The 11,205-nt window shown below is 38.3% G+C and overlaps 1 protein-coding gene across 2 annotated transcripts in view; it reads left to right on the forward strand.

Annotated features, from left to right (window-relative positions):
• FAAH (fatty acid amide hydrolase) overlaps positions 1-10,786 on the forward strand; it is an 811,281-nt gene extending 800,495 nt beyond the window's left edge. For both annotated transcript variants that reach the window (XM_044085911.1, XM_044085912.1), the window contains one exon: positions 10,305-10,786. In XM_044085911.1, coding sequence (XP_043941846.1) covers positions 10,305-10,427 — 123 coding nt within the window. In that variant the 3' untranslated portion in view covers positions 10,428-10,786. The remainder of the gene's footprint in view (positions 1-10,304) is intronic.
• Positions 10,787-11,205: the final 419 nt, after the last annotated feature.

An 11,205-nucleotide genomic window follows, 5' to 3' on the forward strand; every position in this document is an offset into this window, starting at 1 on the left:
AATAATCTGATGTAAAACAAACTCTCTTGTAACTCTTCCGATTGTCGGATACTACACTCCCAGCCTATGCCTTTAAAAGTGCTGTGCCCCAAGGGCTTCAGTTAATAAGATTTTCATCGGTTCCAAAATGCAGTGTAGGGTGGGTGTCCTTGTTAGACTACAAGTGAAGCTTGTCTAAGTACAGCTGCCAGACCCTGGCATATCTTTACTTGTTGTAGCTTAGAAGAGTGCAGAACAACAAGAAACCCTGAAGTAAAATACACTTAAAACACAAATGCTTAACAGCTTCTTTGTCCTCAAATGTAGAGTGTAATAGGCAGGTAGGCAGGCAGAGGAGAAAAAAAGGCTATCCATTTAGCTTAAAATAGGAAGTGGCTTCCATGCCTAAACTGACTGAGCTATTTATTGTTCAGCACTGTATTGATAAAGAACTAGATTGTACAGGAGAGCAAAAGAATGCACTGGAAGGACTGGGGTATAATTATATAAAATAGCAGAATGCATGTATACCAACAACAGACTTCAATAATAGGATCTTGAAATTAGCAATAATTATAATATAAATGCTCCCTAAGTAACAATACAATATAGCAATATTCCTGCTCAAGAGATAGAGAATACCATGTGCAGATAGCCATGGTATGGTGATAGCTGAAGGAAAGAAAGGAAAGCCACCATTCTAAAGTATGTATTGGATGTATAAATGAAAAGCTGTAGGGCAAGCCAGTCTCATTGATTTCCCCTGTTGTAAAAACATATCAAATTTAATCTTAAGTATGTGCTATGTATTAAGTCATGTAAAACACAAGTAGCATGATCACAGCCCGGTGTCCAACCAAGGTCACTGCGCACACTGTGGTGATTTACAAATTTGTCCTAAAACACATAACTTGTGTGGTTTATGTCTGCAATACCAGTTAACAGACAGTGAGAGATAACAGCTAAGGTATGAAAACAGGGAAAAAACTATGTTAATGTCATAGGACTGATAGTATGCAATATCTTTAAATGTATCAAACAAAATAGTACAGGCTGAGGCAGAACTATTAAGAACAGGGCTAATGTCTGCAAGGCCTCCTTCATCTAGCTACCAGAAGTATCATAGTTAGTAGAGTTTCACTGAGTATAAGGGACTATAGAGAAGAACATTTATATATCTATATGGAGGTGGGTCATAGAATTAGAAATACCCAGTAAACTACTGCAGCTTACTTGTTATAAATACAACCAAAGGAAGGGCTGTCTTTAAGCAGACAGTCTGGTGTTTCTATTGTGCTTGAAGCTGATTTCTGTTATGATTAGGTAAGCAAATATCTTTGAAACACATTCAGAAAAGGGGGAGCAGCAGAGGTAAGTCACCATAATGCCATAATTCATCTGGTATGGTGATGGCTGAAGGCGAGAAAGTTTTAAGCTAACTACCAATCAGGAAAGCAGATGATAAGTCTTCCACCAGCAATCCCCAGCTCAGACAGTTTTGATTAGCACACTTCTTTTGCCACAAGGGTGCAGAAGAACACCTTGTCAGTGCAGAATAGCTGGTTTGTAGCCCAAGTGTAACAAGACCACACGCACTACCTACAACAGCCAAACAACTAACAGATACAATGTAATACAATGAAATTAACTACTTAAAGCAGCAGCAGACAGTAGTTTTTTTTGAGCTGCTAAAGTACAGTCAGAGTATATAACAGAAGTGCAAAAAATACTTGGAGCCCTTTTGTGTGCTTCCCAGCTCAGGTAGACAGCTACTGCCACTAGATCAATAATCCTAGTCCTCCTAATGTAAATGCACAGTAAAGGAGTGTCCAGAGTGAAATGCTACCACAAACAAAGGATAGGAAATGCTACCACAAACAAACTTAAAGATACAGATACAACAGTGAACTTTAAACAGCTTATAAAAGTGTATTCATTGAATAAAAGTACTTTGCTTTGTATAAATGAGCCAAGAGCCACTCAATTGTACAGAATGTATAAAGGTACTAAAAACAAGCTAAGCTCATTAATAAATCCTCCAGCCAATAAAACTACAGCAGAAAGCTCAAGTGTTTCCAAACCTAAACAGACCAGGCTACCTATCAGTGCACTAGATGGAGAAAAGCACTGACCTCTTGCTGTAAAAATAAGTGCTTCATAGAGTAGAAAACTACACTACTTTATCCAACAGCTAGCTATATAATTAATTCAGAGCAAGTAAAATCAGTAGAATAAACAAGAGGCAAAAGACACTTTTTCAATATAAGCATAAGGAAAGGCAAATAATTCAAGATACCAATGGCAGTGTAGAAAGGGCGGAGCTTATTAAGCTCAATTTACAGTAGGTATGGGCATTTTAAAATTACCAGATTTAAAAAAGTAGATCAATGAAGGGTGGGGGACTAGCAGGGAATCACTAGCAGAGCTTTAGTTTATGCAGGCATGAAATCTTTTTAGAAAAAGACAAAAAGCCAGAAATTCACTGTGTATTTAAGTTTCACTCGAGAAACAATTAACCAATAAAAAATGTGAAATGTGCAGCCTAGGTAATTTAAGTGTCTATCTCTCACATGGAACGCACCAGGCCAAACAGATTTCTTAAAACAGAAAACACAATGGAACAGGTAAAACAGAAAGCTGTTCTATCACTCACAGACAAAAAATACAAGTTTACCTTCCTTACCCAGCAGGGAATCACCAGTCATGCTTTTGTCTATGCAGGCTTAAAATATTTTCAGAAAAAGACAAAGAGACAGAAATTCACTGTGTATTTAAGTATATCTCAAGAAACAATTAACCAATGGAAAAAAAACATGTGAAACGTGCAGCCTAGATAATTTAAGTGTCTATCTTACATAGAACAAAACACCAGACTAAACAGATTTCTTAAAACAGAAAACAAAATGGAGAAGGTAAAACAGAAAGCTGTTGTATCACTCAGACAAAAAGAAATATGAATTCACCTTCCTCAACTAGCAGGGAATCACTAGCAGTCATACCTCCCAACTGTCCCGAATTACTCGGTTTTTAACGAGTTTTGGGGTCCAAATAATGGGGTGCCACGATTCACGAGTGGCACCCTTTTGTTTCCAATTTTTTTTCTTTATTTTGAAATTTTTTTATTTTTCGCGCATTGTGAGCTGACGTCATCACGTGCGTGATGACGTCAGCTCGTCAGGGCTACCAGCCTGTCGGAATCAAGCTTTGCACAGTTCAAATGCTTCCCGAGAGCGGGAACAGAAAGCAAGGCTGTATTTTCATTTAGAAGGCTCGCCGGAAGTGAATGCGGAAAGGATTTCTTGAATTTAGAAGCCTGGATTTCCTCACTGTTGGCTGCACGGAGAGGGATTTATTTTATTGCATGCAGACTGGAGAAGGATTTCTTTTATTTAGAAGCCTGCCTTGATTTCCTCGCTCTGCATGGAGAAGAAGTGTGTGTGCAGAAAGGATTTATTTTATTTTCCTCGCTCCTGACTTGCACGGAGTAAAGGTAAGTGTATGCCGAGACTGGTGGTGTGTGTGTTTTTATTTTCTGCACAGAGAAGCTGTTCTTCGTCGACTCGAGACTGGTGTGTTTTATATTCCTTGCTGCACAGAGAAGCTGTCAGAAAGGATTTATTTTCCCAAGACTGGTGTGTGTGTGTGTTTTTTTTATTTTAGTTGCTGGCTGCACAGAGAAGCTGTTCCTCACCGAGACTGAGGTGTGTGTGTTTTTATTTTCCTTGCTGCATAGAAAAGCCATTGTGTCATGTGTGTGAAGGTGCCACTAGTTATCTAGCAACACAGGCAATTTTGTTTTCAAAATAAATATATATTATATTTGGATGATATTTTTCTGTAAGATTGCCTCCACATGAGTTCCTACGGCTCAACACCTACAATATATGTCTATCTGTGGAATATCTATCTATCTGTCTGCCTGTCTAGCAGATTATCTAAGGTCACCAGCAGAAGACTACTAGTCTGCCTTGTCTGCCCCATTGTTGCAATTGCCACCCTATAGCTGTACCTCCTCACTGCTTAATTTCTACTTGTCTCATATATGGCATGAACTATTTTGTTTTTCTTTGCAGTAGCCATTATGAGAGCACTTTGCAGTTGCCAGTTTTTAAATAAAGACATTTATTGGTTCCCATACTGAAGCTTCCCCTTGTACTTTACCAGCTGTACCCTTCCTCACAATTAGAACATGTCTCACATTATTTTCTCTAAAAGTCCAATTTAATAGCCCTGTATACACACCCATATCACATTCTACTTTCCATTCTAATGACTATAACCCAGGCTGTCTCACCTTTATCTGTATGTCTTTCAACCACTCTTTTTATTGCCTTAATGGTACTGCCTTTTTAACTTCTCTTTCAGGTCAGAGTCTACATCTCTACATGCTTTCCACACAGATTTTCTGCTTTCACATAGCCATCATCTTTTAAAGGTATATGACCCTGACTGTTACACCTATTATTGTGCAGTACATCTTAGCTTCTCCAAGGTCTCGTTTTTTTTGTTAATTTGTCACTTTTTCCCTGATGATGCATTGTTCCTGTGGTTGTGACACCAAGCTCTTTTCCTGACTGGCAGATGGGAGTTTATCCTTCCCCAAACAGACAGTTCACACTCAGTATTAATCATTAGCTCTTATCTGTCAGCTCTTTTTGATATCTACTTAAATGCCTTTTTTAGGCTTGTCTCCATCCTCTGCTTACAATACAGATTTAATATTATCTTCAAAAAGGTTTGTTAGGCAGGCATCCTGGCATAGACTAAAAAGCCCTGAATGTGACACAGATGACCAGATTATGATATGCACCTGGATGCTGAGGCATTATGACACTGACTTGGATGCTGAGGTGTTATGATACTGATTTGGATGTCGTATTAAGATACAGACTTAGATGCTGAGGTATGATGACACTGACTTGGATGTTGTGGTGATCCTTGCAGAAAGGATTTCTTTTATTTTCCTCGCTCACACGGAGGAAAGGTAAGTGTGTGCCGAGGACTGGTGTGTGTGTGTGTGTGTGTGTGTGTTTATTTTCTGCACAGAGAAGCTGTTCCTCGCCGAGACTGGTATTTTATTTCCCTTGCTGCACATAGAAGCCGTCAGAAAGGATTTCTTTTCATATGTGTGTGTGTGTGTGTGTGTGTGTGTGTGTGTGTGTGTGTGTGTGTGTGTGTGTGTGTGTGTGAGGTACTCAGGCTCAAACCCTGTAAAAAGAGCCTAAAGTCACTAGCCACCACCACTTTTGAGCTCTGCCCAGGTTTTTTGTGCTAAGAGTTGAGAGCTATGGTGAGAAGTGAGAACTGAATTTGTTTTCCCTTATTGTTGTCTTTGTTTAACTTTGTCCAGCTTTTTGTGCTAAGAGCTTGAGAGCTATGGTGAGAAGTGAGAACTGAATTTGTATTCCCCCATTATTGGCTTTTTCCAGGTTTTTTGTACTAAGAGTTTGAGAGCTATGGTGAGAAGTAAGAAATGAATTCACTAAATGATAGCCATTAAGTTTGTCTTCCTATGTTTCAGGAAGTTGCTGATTTGGCATAGTGGTATGTTCTGACTGTAGTGAATAGGGACCTGGGTTCAAAATTTGCCAGTGAAATGCATGGTGGTAACACAACATTTTATTCTAACAACTTTACAAAAATTATACAAGCAATGTTTAAAATGTGTTCTTGGTTTTTGACATTTTGTCCCCCCCCCAAAAAATATGAAATTGTAAAGTGCGAGACACTGTGCAAGATGCCTATGGCTTATATTACTGTCATTCTATTTATAGTGTGGGTGTGGAAGCAGACTTTTATGATGGAAATGTTCTGAATTGGGCAGTTTGGTTCATGCTTTTTGTTTCATTGCCTACAGTACAGCCTACTGGAAAATTGTTCAAACAATAAATTTAAAATGCGCTCAGTCAGGAAGGTGTATCAAAGAAAATAACACATGTATGTTTCTTGTTTTGTGTGCAAGGGGCGAAGGATTTGAAAATAGCCCAAAGGTAATCTTTATCCACCATTGGCCAGATGCATTTTCTTTGGATGTGGTGTGGGTTTCAATGCTGTTTCAATGAATGTGAGTTTCAAGGGCAGAGAAGTTTTAATGCCAAGCCTATTTTCATTGTGAGACAGTATTGCTTTGTTTACCAGATGTCTATTAGTGTTTCTGCATTGTTGTGCTGTAAAATGTAAAAATAAAATCCAAATCATTGCAGAAGTGAAGCTGTATGCACAATTTAGTGTCTATGGTAAATGGGGCAAGCCAGGTAATGGGACATTGGGATGGCTGCAGGGAGACTCTGCCATATTTTGGCTGTCTGTTCTTCAGTTTGCGTTTGAAAGTTGGTATCCCACAACTCCATTGGAGTGGGTGGGGTTACATAATTGTGTATGCAAATTAGATGTTAATCAGCGTACAGATTTGTATCTATTTTTCATGGGCCTTGTCCAGATTTTTGATGTTTCCAGGTTGAGAGGTATGCTAGCAGTGCTTTAGTCTATGCAGGCTTAAAATCTTTTCAGAAAAAGACAAAGAACCAGAAATCCACTGTGTATTTAAGAATCACTCAATAAACAATTAACCAATTAAAAAATATGTGAAATGTGCAGCCTAGAGAACAAAAACACCAGCTCAAGCAGATTTCTTAAAACTGAAAACAAAATGGAGCAGGTAAAAAACATAAAAAATATGTTTTAATAAATAATGTTTTTTATTCAGTCGCTCTAAAAAGGGAAAAAATAAGGAAGAAGAGTGAATACTTTGCAAAAGAAACACAGACAAGCTAATTTCAGAAAAGCATTCAAGGTTGGTCTTGCTGTTTGTGGTAATGAGGAACCAGAAGTGGCAGGAATCAGGAAAACCAGCCTTGAATGCTTTTCTGAAATCAGCTTGTCTGTGTTTCTTTTGCAAAGTTTTCACTCTTCCTCCTTATTTTTTACTTTTTGGAGTGAGTGAATAAAAAGCATTCTTTGTTTAAAAAATAGATGTTTTATATTTTTAGTTTTTAGTTTTTCATCTTTAGGTAAAATAATTCACCCTCTGTCATTAGCGAGACAGAACCACAGAGAAACACAGTCACAAATCCAATAATAATAAAAAGCGTTTTAAAAATGGCCATTAGTTGGAGGTGTAGGTGTGGCACCCAGAGCTGTCATTTGCTTGGCTGCTCAAAAGTGCAAGAACCACATCATTGCTTACAGGAAATGAGTGCCACCAAACCTCCTATTCAGTTAGCATGTAGGTTGTCACTAGTGTTTTCTGGAGGTTTTCCATTAACTCCATGTAAAATTGGAAGACATTGGATATCTGCTGACTTTGCATACCAAGTCCTATTACTTTAATATATGCAACATACACCAAGAATTGTATCATTGTCTCCCAATGAATTAAGGAAAAATAACGTTTGTCTTTTCAGCTTTTCCCGGTTAGGGGTCGCCACAGCAGAACTCCGCTCTGCTAATGATTGGCAGTAGATTTTCACGAACGCCGAGGTGCCAGCTCAACGTCCAACCTTCAATGAAGGCACGCCCATTTACGCATGTCTTTCAAATGCCACCCAACCACGGGGAAGACATGCAGACTCCACACAGAAGGCACTCCCCACACCCCAGCCAAGAATCGAATGGGAGAGCCTCTTGCTGTGAGGCAACAATGCTACCGCTGCACCACTGCTGCTGTCATAAATTTGTTTAATCAGAAAGTGTTATAGTAGTTTGCATCTTAGAAAATGTGTGCATGTAACCCTTCTGTATAATATTTTGTGGGCTTTCCCTGTACCGAGTAAGTAATAGATCTATGTTTGCATTTTACTTTTTACTGCGTGAATAATACTGCTCATTGGCTTTTATTTTATATAGTGGTATTACAAACAGGTTGGATGGTGAGGAAGACCAGATGTTTTGTGTAGTGGCATGAATGGATATCTGTGAGGGATTTGTACAGTGTGACTTCAATTAAGTCAAAGCCCTTGCTTGTAATGTTTATGTATTATGTACAATGGCAGTTTTTATTTTAGTCCTCACTTTCCTGTATCCTGATGTGCCATTAATGAATCAAAAAAGGAGGATGAACTGTGTCAGGCAGCCCTGTATTTCAGTTTTAAAGAGCATATGGATTCATTAATGTTGTTGTTAAATCTGTTTTTTTTAACCTCGAAGTAAAGCCAATGCCTTTGCATCCATAATGTCTTTGTTTAAGTTCACTTTGTGCAAGTGTGAGTATGCATGTATGGGGGGGGGGTCCTCTTACTGTAGTGACTGCCCTTGGAATCTGTTGGCTTTCATTGTTAAATGTAGGTTGAAAAACAGCAATAGAAAAGTACCAGATCAGTTGCTGGTGGGCTGTCCATTTTTCAGCCTTTTGCCCCAACCTTATGTCTGCTGAAGTTTGAAGTCTGCTTTGAAGGCATTAGACTGCTGCTATTTTTGTATAAGTTCTTTTTGTGGTGATGTGCTCCTACTGTACTTAACTGTACCACAAATTGCCAGTGCTTACACTTGTCATTTGGGGATTTGGGATTTTTACCTTACCTCTTTTCAAACTGTGTGTCACGTTTGAGTTGGTGTGGGCACACTTCTTGTTGTAGTCTGCATAACTATTACTCTGCCAAATAGGGTCTGACCTATATTTCAATGAAAAATGTCATGCTTATTAGTTATTGTTTTATCAGGTTTAATAAGAAACTTGGATTGCTTAGTGTTTTGTTTGTTTATTTTTTTGCCTAACGAAGGTTTGATGTTGTCCCCTGGGGTGGGGTTCATCAGTGCAATGATGTGGGTGAACATGACAGATACCATAGTGTTCGGAAGTGCATGCGCACGCGGGCGCGCATGTGTGTGTGTGTGTGTGTGTGTGTGTGTGTGCGTGCACGTGCGCGCACGCGCGTGTGTATAGGAAATGATGTAGGGAGGTGTGTGTGTTTATAGGAAATGATTTCTATTATGAATAATACATCTCATTGAATTGGCATGTGTTTAAACAATTGAAGATTCTTACAACTTTTCATTATTTTCCATTTTTATTATACAATTTATTAATACAGGAGTATCATCAGATAGGTTTATTCCTGAATAATTTACCATTATATTTATTGCAGATGGATACACAGACTTTTCAATGTTTCTGTTTAAATGCTTGTAAAAATTCGAGGTGAATGAGTCAGCCCTCTCAGCTGGGTCCATTTGAGAGAGACTGTACTGAATTTTGCATAGGTATTGTATGAGTTGAAGTAGCTTTGCCCTGAAGATATCCCTAAAGATGGTCTCATTTGATGGTGTGATGGTACCATTGAGCCTGACAAAGAAGGTAACTGATTTGTGGTCATATTTAATGAGAGATGAGGAGATGCACGATGGGGAAGAGGTATTGCTAGGTTGGTAAGGACCAGTTTAAGGATGCTCAAGCCTCTAGTGGGTAGGTTTGCAATTTACTCCAGTGCATTGGGATTAACAAAGTCTAGGAAATGCTAACCATATCCATTTTAGAGATGTAAATGTGCCAGCCAATTTTTGGGCAATTGAATTCTCCTAGCAAGAAGGTAATTAGTTTAATGTTTAACTCCTCAGTGGTTTTAACGTAATTTCCATTATCTTTGGAGGACATTGATTGGAATTTGTAGCTAGCAATATGCAATAATAGTTGGATTTGTTAAGAGGGATTTGGGTCTGCAGGTGCTCCAGGTTAGGGTTGAGGGTAATTTGACATGATTTGACATTGTCTCTGACAAATACAGATACTACCCTGCAGTTACCCAAGGGTCTAAAGGTATAACAGGTATTAAACTATGGTACAGAGGGAGTGCTGTCAATGCAGGGGGGACAGTGTCTCAGTAATTACCCACATATAAATGTGCTCAAATTGCAAGAAGTTCTCAATTCTGGCATACTCAGAAGTGATTATAATAAGGACCAAGATCTGTGGTGGCACAGCCCCCCCCATTGGAATTGCAAGTAGTTTGCTCCATTCATGAAACACTCATTTCAAACAATTTTCCAACCATATGTGATCTTCAGTTCATACATTTGCATATTAATGGCAATAATTTTGCTGTTTTTTTTTTTTTTTGTGAGAACCATAGCTATTTAACTGCCAAAAGGCAGGGAAATCGGAGGGTGCACTGTGCTTTAATAATTTTTACCAGTCGATGAAAATTATTTTTTTTCTTTGCTTAATGGCTGTTGCATGTTAAATGACAGCATGCATTATACAGTGATACAACCTTTGCTAAATCAGATGGTTTACATGTTCAGTTTCTGAAGGGAATATTTGAAGAACCAGTTTTGCTTACTGTGCAACATGTTGTCAAAACTATTATTTAAAGCTCTAATTTTCCCCACAGGCTGTACAGGGTGGAGTTGGGCTCCCGGTAGCAGTACAGTGTGTTGCTCTACCCTGGCAGGAAGAGCTGTGCCTTCGATTCATGAAAGAGGTAGAAGAACTGAGCTGCAAGAAGAGAAAATGATTAAACAGCAGAAAGCTGAAAATACAGTTCTGAAACGTCCATCCTAAACATCTTGAACTGTCTCTCATAATTGATCTCTTTTCATTACGTCCATCAACATGATACAGTTCTAAATAATACTTTCAAAGTATTAAAGAGCTTAATACTATCTAAATAAATTAATAAAAATTATGACCGCCTTAGCATTCAGCCTGTGACTGTGCAATGCAAACAAAATAGCAGTTACGTAAAATGATTTTTTTCAGATTAAGGTATTTTAAGTCGTAGTTAGCACAAACACTGACATATTCCTCTAATCATCTGTCTATTTACTTCATATTGTTTATGCTATATTAAAATTTTATAGATCTTTTGCTTGATTTGAAGTGGTATTTTTAACCAGGTAAATGCAAATTAATGCTTCCTGAAGAAAATCTGTTTAATAGAAAAAAGATCACATAAGTGATATTTGCTTATTGAAATGGAACAATTGCTATTAAATAATTTTTAAAAGTGAGTAAGGAAAGAGGGATGTTGTTTCCTTCATCTATGACAGATTGGTTCAAGGAATTCTACTTGGTTGAGGCTGATTGGCTAAATGGCAAATCAGTGATGTTTTTTCTACTTAAGGGGCAAACCCTATCAGACCATGCATTTTCTGACCCCTGCACCCCCTTAACTAAAATTAAATATGAGGTTGTAAACCTCATGACAAGTTACACCTTTATCAAGTTGTTAGTCGAGTCAAACAGTATCACTTGAGTTGGCTTTGCCGATGTGGGTCCTTAATGTACTGTGG

Source organism: Protopterus annectens, chromosome 10.part0 (assembly GCF_019279795.1).
Source record: "Protopterus annectens isolate FY-2018-M chromosome 10.part0, PAN1.0, whole genome shotgun sequence".
In the NCBI taxonomy this organism is placed as follows: Eukaryota; Metazoa; Chordata; order Ceratodontiformes; family Protopteridae; genus Protopterus; species Protopterus annectens.